We start from the raw sequence: 15,681 nt of genomic DNA, 5'->3' as shown, positions 1-15,681 counted from the left end.
AGTCTCACTTGCTGGTTTTCACAAAGGCGGGAATACTGCCCAAGTACATTGTAAATCCCAATTCTCTCACTCTTAAATTTTTTTTAGAAACAGCTTGCACTCAGAACTTTTAGTTTGGTACAATACAGTAACATAAATGTTTTGAGTACACCAGAAATGAAATAAATGTATCTCATCACTCTTGTTTGACAGGAATATTATGCCAGTTTAATGTAAGTTTATTGTTGTTTAAGCATTTAATTCTATGTCATAGGAACATAGAAACTTCAGTATGCATTTTACAATATTTTTAATTTTAATTTTATTGAACTATAAGTTGAGCTAATAGGACTTGCTGTTAGAATTCCTAAGAGTAATCAGCTCTTACCTGGTGTCTTGAGTGGGAGAGGGGTAATCACTTCACTGGGGTCATCAGGTGGGCACCCTCCTTCATTGGTGTTGCGTTGATAGGCCTGCAACACCTCCAGAGGGCTCAGGGGCCACCTGGCATCTCAGATGCACCCCCTCCGCCTTTACCCCTCATGTTGGACCAGTTTGGGTCCTTCCTCTTCATCCAAAGCCAATTGCTGCTTCGCTCAGCAGGCTCTGATAGTGACTTGATGACTTGTCAGAAGGCCTGTCCTCAAACCCCCATACTCTTCAGAAGCCTGGTTGATGATGTGGCTACAAATCCTCTACAAAGCAATGCAAAAACACGCACATCCACAAACAAAAACGTGCAGGTGCTGAGCCAAAAATGTCTGAAACTGAAAAAATGAAATGTCTGAAACTGAAAAAATGGAAAAAAGCCTGCACATTGCAGGGCTCCTATTTAGTGAGATTTATTTCACCTAGTAGTGACAAGTCACGTCGTCTGACGAGTCACGTCGTCACTACTAGGTGAAATAAATCTCGCTAAATAGGAGCCCTGCAATGTGCGGGCTTTTTTCATTTTTACAAATCCTCTACACCCAACAACTTACAGGGAGCACCTGGGTATGCCAGCCACGTTGTTCTGCCTCAGCTGCTGGGTCTGTGTACTTCAGGCTTTTGCGTTCATAAGCTGCCCCAACTGCAGCTTCCCATGGTACTGTTAGTTCCACAATGTACAAGGACTTATTTGAGGTTGACCACAAGATCAGGTCCAGCCTGAGATTAGTTGTAGCAAACTCTGGTGGAAAGCTGCATTTTTCAGTCCCGGGTAGTATCCAGGAGAGATGTTTACACTCTTGCAGATGGTTTTACACGGGGGGCTATCCTGCTCTTATGAAGGGAGTGGTGTTTCATAGTCCAGGCATAGGAGGAGGGACAGGGGTGGGAATCTCCAGGCACCTCACAATTCGATTCGATTACGAGTCAGAGGGTAATGATTTGATAATAAAACTATTATTGATGCATCACAATGCATCATAAAGTTTAATTTCAGCACACAATTTATTTTTCTCTTTCTTTTAAAATATAGCATACTGTACTTTTGGTGATCCATAATTAAATAAACAGATTATTTTACTTGCATACAGTGTGGCTCTTGTCCAGGTCCCTTTCCCCTTCAACCTACCTCCATACCCTCACTTTTGAACCAGGGGGTGCCAGTTAGATTGTATCCATCTGCTGATGCTCATGTTTGTCCATTGTGGGATATACATATATATGGAATAAACACACGCCTGCGTAGGGCCCAGTGTTTGCATAGCCTACTGTAATATGTCCCCTGAAACAGTATGCAATCCATGTTCTATTCAATAATAAATGGTCCACATCCTTTTTATTTTAAAAAGTTAACTGCATTGATAAATTCATGAATTGATTTAAAAGCACCTTACAGTCTCCTGTGTATGTATGAGAATAACATGAGGGGGAGGTGGAGTGCTCCGCCGCTGCTGCTATGTTATTATTTACGTTATGCCAGTAGAGGAGCTGCGAGCAGCCTCTCTCTTCGTTAGCGCCGGTGAAAGACAAGAAACTGTGCAGGCCAGGAACAGGGTTTTTAATGTAAAACTGACTGAGCAGAGGGTTAATTTCTTCCCCACAGAGGTGTGATAATTTGGTTAATGCTGCAGTGTGTGTTGGTCAGCTGGGGTACATGCTGATCGCTGCTCCTCTCCTTAATGTCAGTCTCTGGTTGATGGTGTATGTAAGTATTCACAATATGCTTCATGTTTGCCTCTCAAATGTAATTATTTAGACATTAAATTAAAACAAGCTTGCAGCCGCTGTCTTTTGTGAAGATGAATTAGTGAATGAATTGAATTAGTACAAGTTAACTTGAGCTCATCCGCGCTGTAGACTGTCCGGGTCTTAGTCTCTGAGGTGCACGTTGTACGACTGCCCTAAGCTCTTGACTGGCTGCTCTGACACCATCGGAATGATTGTGTCATTGATGTGAAATCTCTGGTTTACGAATTCTCCTCGATGGATATGCTCCTGGATTTGCTTGGTTTCAATTTCAATAACAATAAAATAAGAAAAATATATTGTGTATATTGTATTGTTTTTAGAATATATTTCCCAGCATAACTGAAGAGTAAAAATCAGAAACCCACCAAAATAAAGTTTTCACCCAAATCTCAAGAATGAGTGATAGATGACTTATTTTATAATTTCACAAACATATTTGTTTCCATCTCTTCCTTCCTCTCAGTGGTTGGTGTGCCTCAGGATGACACTGTTCCGTCAGACATGGCGGTCAGTAAACATAAAGTAGTGTATTCTGATGTTGTGCCTTTTATCATATTTCATTTCACAGGAAGATCATGGACTCAGGTGAACTGGACTTCTACCAGCATACAAAAGTCTGCTCCAACACATGCCGCAGCACTAAGATAGACCTTGTGGGAACCAAAGTGTCCATCAGCAGTGATCAGTCCACTGAACTGGTTCCTGCGACGCCCTCATCAGCTGATTGTAAGTTCCGCAGCCTCAGCCACCGTACTAGTTCAGGCCTCATTTTGATCACAGTGCTGGATCTGTTACGGGATGCTTCACTAACTAATGGTTACACTGGTATACCTGCTGATATATGGGGCCACCTGGTATTAATAGAGGGTATATATTAGGGATTTGCAATATATTGAATATGCGCAATGTATCATGGCTTGTTCCACAAGCGATGTATAAAATGATCATATCACGAACATTGAGTATAAAAGGTCACAGGTTGTTGTTTTTTTTAAGCCACTAAAATGAGACTCGCTTTGGAGTTTAGGTTCTCTCACTCTCTCCTGTGGCTCTCCCCCTCTCACAGACACATACAAACAAAAAGAAAGACTCACAAACATGATGCGTCACACACACTCCTCCACCCATCCAGATCACTTTCTCCTACGCGATAGCAGGCGAGGTGTGTATTTCATCTGCAGGGCTCCACAATGCTACAATTTAGTCACATTTTATGACCAAGGAGCACAGTGCAACCTGCAAATATTGTTAATATATGAGCTGGAGAGCTGTTAGTTTGTTTCCAGCTCACAGTGAATGAAACCACATGTTTAAAGTTGGAGCAGCAACAGTTTAACTTTGTGTTAACTGCTAACAGCAACTGTTGACTGGAAGCTTCAAGTTCACAGCAAAAACATCAACACTTCTGGTCTGATATGAGCCGGGTGCTCCAAAATAAAAGCACCAGTAGTTTCACTTTTCTTTATTTAATTATTATAACAATAATAATAATAATAATAATAATAATAATAATAATAATAATAATAATAATGAACTTTATTATAACAGTATTTTTTCTAAATCAGTTTTATCAGTATTTTATTTAACTTTGTTTCAGTGGTATTGTGTTTAACTTTCTTAGGACAGTAGCTACTTTATTTAACTTAATTGTAAATTAATTAATTAATTAATAGTGTTTTAGTAGTCTACAGTACTTTGGAGTGGATTTCAAAGTATCGCAATATCTATAATTGTGTATTGTGATATAGTCTCAAAATATTGCAGTGTTATTTTATGCCATAAAACTTCTGAAGCATATTCAAAATCTGCATTGTAAACCAGAATGAATACAGCAACAGATCAAGACAAACTGTCAGAGTTTAAAGCCCTGTTTCCATCAAAAACTGTTGGTATAGTACCATTAGAACCAAAAGTAACCCCTATGGACATGTACGTAGACCCTGGATCAGTTCAGCGCAATGGTTCCCAACTGGTGGGTCACAGGTCTATTCTGAATGGGCCGCAAGTGACTCGCAAATGTGTCAAGTTTGTAAAAAAAAAAAAAAAAAAAACCCACACACTTTATTTTGAAGTGCTGTTTTCTGCTGTAGTGTGAATGAATAACAGATAGCTACTTAACAGCGACAGCAAACTAGCTTGATGACATGGCCAAACGCAAGTGTGACGCTAAATGTATTAAACTGTGTGGACCTTGAACTAATGACTGAGGACAAATTTGGACCCGTGGCTGGACCAGTTGGTAACAGCTGGTTTAGCGTTTCCACCACAAACAGTACTCTTAAATGTGGGTGGGGTTGTCGTCACTCACTGCTCTGTCCAGCACTCGCTGTATTTCCTCATCACCGGTGACACAGAGGGAAGTCTGCACCTCGTTTATCGTCCACAGAACAGGGTTGCATGCCAACATTTTCAGAACAAAATAGAACAGGCTGCAGTGAGAGTCTCTCTCTCCATGGGATGTTTAAAAATAGTGGGTTTGTGGGCATTTAGTCCTTCTCAGGCAAGCTCAGGGGTTTAGCATTGCTGTATAGTAGTGTAGTGCATGAATGACACTCCATGATGCTTTTTTTTTTTCTCTCTAAAAATAAAATATAAGAAAACATCTTTTTCATTTTCTAATGAAACCAGCCACAACTCAGTCCTGAGTAAAAGTGACTGTTCTTTATTGACCAATCAACAGACTGCAGTGTTCACAGCTCCACCTTTTAGTACCACATCTGTGTGCTAGGTACCCCAACAGAGGGGTGACCAAAAATGGGGCCATTTTGAACGGTTCCATTGGTACCATCCACAACTTTTCACAGTGGATGGGAAAAAACGGAATAAAATCAAACTGAACTGAATCGGGCTACTTGGTGGAAACAGGGCTTCAATCTAGTAATGTGGTTTAGTGATGTTTACTGTTTGTCTTGTAGTGAATGGAGCAGCAGCCTCGTTTCCAGAGGTGACAGAAGAAACTTCAGAGTGGGTCACAGCCATCGGAGGTGATCAAAGACGTGCTTATACATTCACCATCGTGTTGAGTGAAATGGTTTACGGACTGTATTATTCTTTATGATATATAGTGTGTCTGTGTCTGTGTCTGTGTCCAGAGGACTCTGTGGCATTCTGGCGAGCGGTGAAGGAGGTTGGACTGCTGGAGGAGGTGATGGAGGACTTCCAGAAGGAGCTGCAGGAGGTGCTGAAGGGTTTGCAGGAGAGAGTGTGTGACCCTCCACTTCAAGTCAAAGGTTAGTAGGCATACACACACACACACACACACACACACACAAGCAGGAGTTGGCCATGTATCTACAACAACAAACTGGAGAACTGCAGCTGAAATTAACATCAAGGAATGGGAGCAGGAACGCAAGGAGAACATACAAACTCCATCCAACCAATACTAAACAAGCAACTCATCTCACCGTTACAGCTTGAACACTTCCCTCGTGCAGAGAGCTGTACTGTGAACAGCAGCGAGCAGTCACACAGTGTCACAGTGGGTTTTTCCACTGCACTAAGTAGTTTACCTTGATGACTTGTTGAAGGTGTGCTGGTCACAAACCACAGTACTGGGCCTTTTCCACTGTCACTCTTGGCCACGCCGAGTCAAGCCATGCCACGCTGATTTTCATTTCTATTATCAGTTAAGACGCGCCATGCCAAGCCGAGCTGTGTCAGAGATTGACCTTCTCCAGAGTAGGTCTAAAAGCAGGGCTGCCCACCCTCAAGTGGGTAGCGATGACCTCTCGTTGACCAGAGCCAACCCCTGGATGACCCTGCTTCTCCCCCTTAAACAAGCTGGGTGTGTTGCAACTCTGAACTTGTCTCTGTCTGCAGGAGACCAGAGAGAAAGGTGTTTTTTAAAAGTTTCTGTGTGCTCAACTCTTAGTACTCTTGTAGTGTCTAACTGAATCCTTGTGGTTTGGAGTTTAGTTTCTCTCCTGCGTCCTGTTTTTACTTTAGATATCTGCTTTATTTTACTGTTTCATGTTCACTATCAGCTGTATTAGAAGTTGTGTGAAGTTGCTGCTCGAAAACTCAGCATTTCCTTTTTTTGCTGCTTCACAATAAAAGTTTTTACATAACTAAATAATGGGGGACTTCTACTGTGAAGAATCTACAGGAAATGAAATGTGTTTATCACTGAATTTGCAGAACTTTGTTTGCAGCTTCTCCTCAACAAAGGCAAGTCTACTTAGGCTGCAGGGAGAAAAAGTAAAAGCAGCAACAGCCACAGTGAGATGTTAGATGCAGAGCTGCAGACAACAGGCTCTTACTGCACCTCTGCAAACAGCTCACCTCCAACAGCTAAACTTTTAACAGGGGACTTCAGCCTTGAATCAGCCTGCTGCTTTTAAACATCATCACTCAAGACAAGCCGTCATCAATTTTAGAAACACCTTCCTGTTGTAGCCCTGTTGGAATGAAAATGCAAATCCCTGTTGTGCTGGGCTGATGGGCCGAACCAAACCAAGCCAGCCCATGACTGTCAAAAAGGGGTAATTGTTGTCTCTAATTAGAGGTTCAAGCCTGAGGGGCTGAAACCTTGTCGTTTTTGTGCTGATTAATTATTTTTCTCCAGAAATGTTCTCACAAATTCCTGTGAGATGGTACATTGTAGACACATTGAATCTTCACCAATGATTGGAAGTTGTGTGCCAGTGCTGACTGGGGTCAGCCTGATGAGGGCTCTATAATTAAAGGTCAACTTCGAACAGTCATAACTTCTACGCCGAAAGTAAGTTGGATTGACTTGAAATGTGACACACTTGTCAGACTCAATGTGCTCAACAGAAAAGCCTCAACAACCATTAGGGGCTGACTGACTGGATTTTTTAACATTTTGAATTAAAAAAAAAAAAAACAGCACATTTTTGACATACCCTCTTAAACTGTCAAAAAACATGTTTTCTGGAGATCATCACCGAACAAAGCTTTATAAAAGTTACCAAACACTTGTTAATATCTCATTGCGTTTTGAAGATATTGTCGAATGAACTTTAAAAGGGGAATTGCTCAACTCCACAACCACTGGTCTAATCATAATAAAACTTGCAAGAAATGTCCACATAAGTACTCGGAACATACCCTGAAAGGTTCATTTAAATCCACCATTAAGGGGCACTACAAATACAAAAAATGTTTGTGGCATAACACAAATCAAACTATAAATCAGACACTGTTTGTCCAATCTTTACAAAGTGCCCAGGATATGTTAAATAGCACAGCTAATAGCAAATTGTTAAAAACAAGCTAAAACAAAAGCTGTCTTTTGGTACTGTTTAGCTTAGTTTACCACACATCTTAAAATTGATCAGAGGTAGCCATACCTGCAGACAGTGAGTCACCTCAGCAGAGGGAGGAGCACAGAGGAGATCCTAGTAAAGAGAGATAGAGTGTGTTATTGGTTACTGTATATAACCACTGTGGTGGCTTAGCAAAAATCTGTTAAACTTGTAACAATCCAAAAAAAAAAGTTAATACAGTGCTCAGAAGGTAAAAATTTAACTGTAAATAAGGTTTATAAAGATAAACTAAGGATTCTATTTAAAAAAAAAAAGCAGGGACAGTCTCTGCAGATGGCCTTGAGGATGTGAGGTCAAGGACAGCATCTTCCAGGCAGCCTCCTTTGGCCTTTATCCCCATCCATCACTGCCACTGGATGGGGAAACTTGAACAACAGAAAGGGGTTAGAGCAGTCATGTCTAAAATGTGGTCTGGGGTCCAACTGGTGCCCTCAGACAGATTATAAATGGCCCGCTGCTGGTCTTTCAAAAGATACTTCATGTTTAACACAATATTGGTTAATCAAGTGAGATCACTTTGCATTTTTTTTTCATTCACCTTATGATGGCAGGACAATCGTACATTTTGCAGACATACATCAAGTAGGAATCACACAGGCAAATCTAGTGTGTTTTCATAGACAGATGAAAAGTTACCAAACACAAGAGATTTCCTGCTAGGTTGGCAAACCTGACCACAGCAAAGAAGCATTAAGCCAAGACCAAGGGCTGTCGCTTTCAAGAGCAGTGGATAGTTGAATACTTTTTACACTTAAAGATGAAACAGTTGGCATTTGTGTGTCTTTTTTAATTGTTTTAATGACCCATATAATGCGTTTTTTTTCTTGTTTCTGGCCCCCATTTTAAAAAACTTTGGACACTCGCTCAATTATTTTGGCTCCTACAACTGCTTTCTCACATATGCGGTAGTTCTCCACAACAGTTGGAAACAGCTGATGTGTAAAATCTGTTGAATTCCCATTTTATGTTTAACATGTTTGTGTCCCACTGAACATTGAATTGAACATTAACTGTTTGTTGTTTTTTCCAGATGCTGTTTTGCTCAACAATATAGTACAGAACTTTGGGATGCTGGACCTAGTGAAGAAGGTCCTGGCCAGTCATAAGAGCCAGATGGACCGTTACAGAGAGCAGTACACTCGCAGCCTCGCTGGTCAGTACAAGAATTCTCAACAGAGATATTACACTCAGGATGGAATCATGTGTCTTTGAGTCTTAAATCATCTCTGAAGCTCTGAGAATGCAATCGACTGTTCCCAGGTCTGTCTAAGGCACCAATCAGAGAGCTTCAGCTGATTCAGAATGCTGCTGCCAGGGTTGTAATATGAAAGGCTCAGCATATACTCCAGTTCTTGGATCACTGCATTGGCTACCAGTTTCAGAGTCAACTTCAAAACTCTGCTGCTTATCCAAAAATCACTGATTGATACAGATCTAAGATAATTTGTCACATCTCCTGACCCAGTATGAACCTCACAGACCTTTTAGCCCTGTTTCCACCGAGCACTTTCGGTATGTTAACTTTGGAACCAAAGTAACCCCTCAGACATGATACCTAGACCCTAGATCCATTTAGCGTTTCCACCACAAACCGTACTCTTAAATGTGGGCGGGGTTATTATCATTTGCTGCTCCGTCCAGCACTCGCTGTATTTCCTAAACACTGGTGACACAGAGGGAAGTCTGCACATTTTTTGTCCACAGAACAGGGTTGCATGCCAACATTTTCAAAACAAAACAGAACAGGCTGCAGTGAGAGTCTCTCTCTCCATGGGATGTGTAAAAAACGCAGGTTTGTGCATTTAGTCTTTCTCAGGCAAGCACAGGGGATTAGTGTTTAGTGTCACAGGAAATGCTTGAAGATCCATTCATTACTTAAAGTGTATGTCATCCAAGAGAGACAATAAAATCTAACGAAATAGTCAAAGTTGTCATATTGAAATTTCTGTGTGCTGATGGATTCATGTCTTCAGCTCATGCATTGAGTAACATTACAAGCAAACCTTCCACTTTAAAAGTTGCCGGCAGTTGGCCCAGTTTTTTCTCAGTCTACAGCTGCTGTGAGAGGCAGCAAAACATCCTTTCATTTTATAGTTATACTTTACCAAGTAAGACTTGCCATGGTATGAACAGAGGTATGAACCGATTAACGGACTGAAGTGTTCACAGCTCCACCTTTATTACCATATCTGTGTGCCAGGTACCCCAACAGAGGGGTGACCAAAAATGGGGACGGTAAGGAACAGCTCCATTCCACCATTTATTTTTAAATATCTCATGGAGAGAGACTCTCACTTGTTTGTTCTATTTTGTTCTGAAAATGAGGAAATACAGTGAGTGCTGGATGGAGCAGTGAATGACAATAACCCCGCCCACATTTAAGAGTACTGTTTGTGGTGGAAACGCTAAACAGACCAAGGGCCTAGATGCCATGTCTGAAGGGTTACTTTGATTCCAAAGGTACCATACTGCAAGTGTTTGGTGGAAACAGGGCTAAAACTAAACATGGTGAAGCTGCTTTCAGCCTCTGTGCTGCTCAAATGTGGAACAAATTTCCAGGAGAACTTGAGACAATGCTGACCACTTTCAAACCCCAGCTTAAAGACTTACCTGTTTACTGTTGCTTTTAACTCATTTTCTTTGAAATCAGATTTGTTGTTTTTACACTGTGTATTGTTTTTACTGTTTTACTCTGTGTGTTTACCTGTTTGCTTTTATTGTTTTCATCATATGTTTCTTGTGCTTTTACCTGTGTAATCTTTAAAGCACTTTGGGCTGCCACTTTGGAGTATTAAATGTACTACATATATCAATAGGCCTTGGCGAGAGAAATGACCCTGCATTCTGTATTAAAGGGATAGTTCAGTTTTTTTGAAGTGGGGTTGTATGGAGTAATTATCCATAAACAGTATATTACCTACACTAGATGTCAGTCAGCACGCTTCCAGTTTGGAGAAGCAGGCTGGAGTCTGATATGGAAGCTGATCAATGTACTGCTGAGGAGGGGTCAGCAACAAAATGAATTTTAGCCACCTAAAAAAATCAATATCAGGGCGTCGGTGGCCCCATGTACAAGGCTGTTGCCGCAGCGGCCCGGGTTTGATTCCAGCTCGTGGCCCTTTGCTGCTTGTCACTCCCCCACTCTCTCTCCCCCTTTCACACTCCCCTGTCCTGTCAATTATAGGCTAAAATGCCCAGAGAAATATCCCCAATCAATATCAGTTGAGATGTATGCTAGAGATGCACAATAATATCGGCACGTTATCAGTATTAGCCAATATCGGCTTTATAATGAACTATCAGAATCAGCCAACATGCTTTTTTTTTATTTTGCACAATGAGTGAATATTGCATACATTGAATTTCACTACAGAATTAATTAATTCCACTACCGAAGAGACTACATAATAACTAAAATTGAGTGTGGAAAAAAATGGATATAGTTGATACCAGTGTCGATTATAGACCAAATGAGTTGTTATATATCGGTATATTGGGTATTGGCAAAAAATCCAATGTCATGCATTCGTAGTGTGCACTATATTGAAAGTATTTTCACTGTTTTACCTTTCCGTCAGAAAGCCTGCTCTGGTGGGAAGCTGCTAACAGCTTCAGTTCCCGTCTATGTTTTCATCAAAGCCAGACTCCTTTGAGAGCAACTGTAATTTTAGCTCTGTGAACACAGGAGCTGCTGGTTGAGTCCTGCTTCTATCAGTTAGTCAGTTCATGTCATTGTGTGACTTTGGTGAATCCGAACTAAGCCTTTTAAACGCCAAAGTCATGCAATAACACAAAGAAAATAACTGTTTGAGGCAGCAATAGACCAGCGGCTCCTGTGCTCAGCAAACTAAAATTAGTTCTTCTCAGAGGAGTCTGGCTTTGAAGAGAATGATATAATGGCTTCAATTTTTCAATTAAAAAACCACTATCTGACGGTGAGATGAAGTAGTGAAAATACTCTCAGTATAACATACACTTTGACTCATATTGATTTCTTTGGTGGCTAAAATTCATTTTGTTGCTGACCCCTCCACAACAGCACATTGCTTAGCTTTTATGTCAGACTCAAGTCTGCTTCTCCAAACTGGAGGTGTGCTGACTGACATCTAGTGTATGTAATAAACTGTCTATAGATAAGTACCCCATACAGCCCCACTTCAAAAAAACTAAACTGTCCCTTTAAAGGGTTAATAGTAATATAATAATAATAATATTAATAATAATAACTTAAACAGGCCAATAAGCCAATTCAATATAAAAGGACATTTAAAAAACATACAAATACAAATGTCGTGTGTGTTCATACATTAATGATGTGTCACCTCCTCCTGCAGCTCTGGAGCAGCAGTGTGACGAACACAGGAAGCGAGCCAAGGAGCTGAAGAGCAAATCCCAGCACCTCAACAACGTCCTAATGACCCTCACCCCAGTCCCTGCACCCCCCGTGCTCAAGCGTCCCCGGCTGACCCGCGCTGTTTCTGGCCCGGCCTCGGTAAATACAGCCCCTGCCCAGATCACTTTGCCTCTCAACCAGCTGACCGGCCTGCCGCTGGGTAAGGTGCTGACCGTGGCTGGAGCCCCTTCTGGCACAAACCTGGGTGGGTACACCCTCCTGACCTCCTCTCTCTCTGGGTCAGAGCTGGCGGCCGATGCCTCTAACCTGACTGTGCTGTCCACGGCGGCAGGTCAGGAGGGTGCGGCTGGTGGCTCGGCAGCCTCCACCGCCTTTGTTAAGGTGGTAGGCCCTCAGTTCCAGCTAGTGACACTGCCGACCACGCTGCAGAGCTTGGCCACCGCACAAAGTGCCGTCCAACAACAGATTGGCAGCATCAGTGTGGTGGATGCCACGGCAACTGCCACAGATGATTCACAGGAGGAAGGCCAGGCTGATGGTGATGATGAAAGTCAGCCAAAGCAGGTTAGAGAGGAAGACGGGGAGCAGCCGGCTAAGCAGCAGTAAGACACAGGACAGCTGTTCTCTCCCCTGTCTCCCTGCTAGTAATTGCCTTCATTGTGGACCCTGGATTGAGTGTGCACTCCCTGTGGCGGCTGAGGGCTGGTCCACATTTTGACCTGTACAGATAATTCGATGCAGTGTTTTTCATTTGTCATTTAAGAAGACACACCAGCCTTCTGTGTAGATGTCCTTCAACTTTCAAGATAGCTAAATTTATATTAGAGTGGCATCTGGTGTGAGGAGTGTGTATGTCAGTAGTGATTTTACTGTAAATATGTATTTGTAACAAATATATTTGATACAGCAGTGTCTGTAGGGATTCACACCATATAGGCTGGAAAAAAATCAGTATTGTTCAGTTTGGTAATAAATGCTCAGTTTTAAGAACAAACTGTATGTTTACATATTTTCAACACTGACACATGTCAGTGAGGAACTGACGTGGATACACATTCTAAAGCCCAGATCACACAGAAAGTGTTTTGCAGGTGGGAAAATGCTGTATTCACAAAGCCTCCTAGTGCTAAGAGTTGATCCTAGTGACAGAATTCTAAGAAAATCCTTAGCATTGTGACGTCTTCTTAGAATTTCCCCTTAAAGTTAAGACTAGGTCCTTGTAAAGATAAAAGTTATTCACAGAGCATCTTAGACCTTAAGAGAGCTCCTAAGGGGAAAAACTGTTAGGAGCAGGAAGGAGGACTTTTAAGAGGCTTAAGAGTTTCCTAAGCAGAGGAGAAAATGGTGGAAACACAAAGAAGTCGCAGAAACGGTCTTTAAATACAAAATGACAGTGAGTAAATGAAATGCTACAGGTGAGATTGTGCAGGGATAATATGTGTGGTTAAGTACAGTTAAGAATGTGTTGGCTAAGAAGGGTCGCTAAGATACGAGTGTTTCCCAGATGCGTTTTTAATGCCCTTCTTAGGACCGCTCTTAAGATAGCTCTTTAAGAAGCTCTTAACGGGAGCCGCTCACTACCATGGTGCTGAAACTAAATCAATCGATGTCAGGCAAATCAATCACGCACCACTTAATCAGCGCATAAGTCACACAGCGCTGCTACCTAATGCAGTATTTCCCTGCTGCTCGTGTGTATGTGTGTTCTAATAATTGTAATGAAAAACTAAGACGATAAATATTTGTTAATGACCTATTTTCATGACGAAAACAAGACTACAACTAAATAAGAAGTAGTCTTGGTAAGAGAATCATGTGGAAATGTATTATATTTAAACAAAAATATGAAAGATGGACGAAAGGACAAATGAACTTAAGGACCTGCACTGTATCCTGACCACATTGTATCCTACTTGCATTCATCAGCGTTGTGTCTCTGCTAATGATCATCTTAACGTGATCAGTTCACGGAAGGACAAAATTGACAGATTTTGACATCATAGCATGATGCGGGGTGAGTCCCAACTGTCTTAATGACTATTCCACTGGCTATAGATCTCCCATACCCACGGCTTGGATTTCCCCAGCTCCAGTTCATGACTGTAGCCCCTCAACTGTAGCCCCCTCCTACCCGATTCTCCTCCTGTTTATTCAATCTGTGTTATATCTAACAATAGATTATGCCACCCTACCTCTCATCCTCACCTGCTGTCTCACAGAACACATGGTAATTTAATTGAAATAAAAACTATCCCCATTGCTGATCATCCCACTGTCAACACTAGTCAGAACTATCTACAACTCGGTTTCATCAACATCAGGTCACTCTCAAAAAAGGCTCTGCTTGTCAATGACCTAAATTTAGAACATAAACTTGACATCATGGGACTATGTGAAACATGGCTGAAACATTATGATGAATTCCCTTTAGTTGAAGCTTCCCCTGCCAACTACACATTCACATGTCGCTAGGACGAAGGCGGGGGCATTGGGCTGATCTTCAACTCATCTCTGAATTTATCACCTGATCTTAAAATCAAACTCTCATTTTGTGAGTTAATCGCCCCTTACACTCTAGTTCAGATCACTCTGCTATCTTTCCTTTTTACTTTATCTTAATCTATCGCCCACCTGGTCCCTACTCTTCTTTTCTCGAAGAATTCTCCAATTTTCTTTATGACCTTGCAACCTGGACTTATAACATAGGTGATTTCAACATTCACGTAAACTCCAAATCTGACCTATTTGCCAAATCTTTCATATTCCTAATTGACACTCTTGGATTTGTTCAGTTAATCCATGAACAGGCACACTCTAGTGGCAATATGCTTGATCTAGTTCTCACTCGCGGTGTCACCGTTTCTAACATTTCTGTCCTCCCTTATCCACCAGCACTTTCTGATCACTATCTTATTAAATTTCAAATTTCCCTGCCCCCAGTAGATTTATCAACAAAGGACACTTAGACCATTGACACTTCCACAACTGATAAATTTGCCGATCTCCTGCCTAGGGCACTCGACTCTCTCCCAGATCAAATCAACTCCCTTGATGAATTCACAGACAACTTCAATTCTTCATTACTTGATTCCCTCGATTCCACTGCTTCCCTTCGCCCCGGTTCACCACCGAAACCCGTTCACAAAAACTGGTGTGTAGGATGCTGGAATGGAAGTGGCGCACTTCCAAACTAGAAGCCGCCCGCATAGACTGGAGCAACAGTTCAGCTCTTTACAGGCAGATGCTCTCAAATGCTAGGGCCTCTTATTTTTCAGTTCTCATCAATACTAATAAAGGCAATCCTAGGTTCCTCTTTGATACAGTAACCAAACTTACCCATAAACCTTCCCCTATAGCAAGCTCTCCCTTTACTGCCTCTCAGTTTGTTCATTTCTTTAACAACAAAATCAGCAATATCAGAAATCAGATTACTAGTTCTTTACCCACAATGGCTGCTGAACCCTTCACTAGACACCAACTCATTACTCATCACTAGACTACCTTCTCTCATTTTGACATGGTATCCCTGGACACCCTCTCTAGTCTGGTGCTATCTGCTAAGTCTACAACCTGCCTATCTGACCCTTTTCCAGCTAAACTTGTAAAAGAACTTTTGCCTATACGTGGCCCCAATCTTCTCAACATTATTAACACCTCTCTCTTCCAGGGTTGTGCCCTCCTCTTTCAAATCTGCTGTTATTAAACCTCTGCTCAAGAAACCTAATCTCGATCCCGATGTTCTTGACAATTTTAGACCCATCTCCAACCTTCCATTCTTCTCCAAGGTACTGGAAAAAGTAGTCTTCAAACAACTTACTGACTATCTCAACTCCAATAATCTCTTTGAACCCCATCAGTCTGGCTTTAGATCACTTCACA

At 41.6% G+C, this 15,681-nt stretch overlaps 1 protein-coding gene across 2 annotated transcripts in view; it reads left to right on the top strand.

Annotated features, from left to right (window-relative positions):
* The window catches only part of gmeb2 (glucocorticoid modulatory element binding protein 2), a 28,296-nt gene extending 15,500 nt beyond the window's left edge, over nucleotides 1-12,796 (top strand). For both annotated transcript variants that reach the window (XM_033630066.2, XM_033630064.2), the window contains exons 6-10: nucleotides 2,726-2,883; nucleotides 5,073-5,141; nucleotides 5,250-5,387; nucleotides 8,479-8,601; nucleotides 11,783-12,796. In XM_033630066.2, coding sequence (XP_033485957.2) covers nucleotides 2,726-2,883; nucleotides 5,073-5,141; nucleotides 5,250-5,387; nucleotides 8,479-8,601; nucleotides 11,783-12,408 — 1,114 coding nt within the window. In that variant the 3' untranslated portion in view covers nucleotides 12,409-12,796. The remainder of the gene's footprint in view (nucleotides 1-2,725; nucleotides 2,884-5,072; nucleotides 5,142-5,249; nucleotides 5,388-8,478; nucleotides 8,602-11,782) is intronic.
* Nucleotides 12,797-15,681: the final 2,885 nt, after the last annotated feature.

The sequence above is a fragment of the Epinephelus lanceolatus genome, chromosome 8 (assembly GCF_041903045.1).
Source record: "Epinephelus lanceolatus isolate andai-2023 chromosome 8, ASM4190304v1, whole genome shotgun sequence".
NCBI classification, from domain to species: domain Eukaryota; kingdom Metazoa; phylum Chordata; class Actinopteri; order Perciformes; family Serranidae; genus Epinephelus; species Epinephelus lanceolatus.
This window is presented reverse-complemented; position numbering and strand designations above follow the sequence as displayed.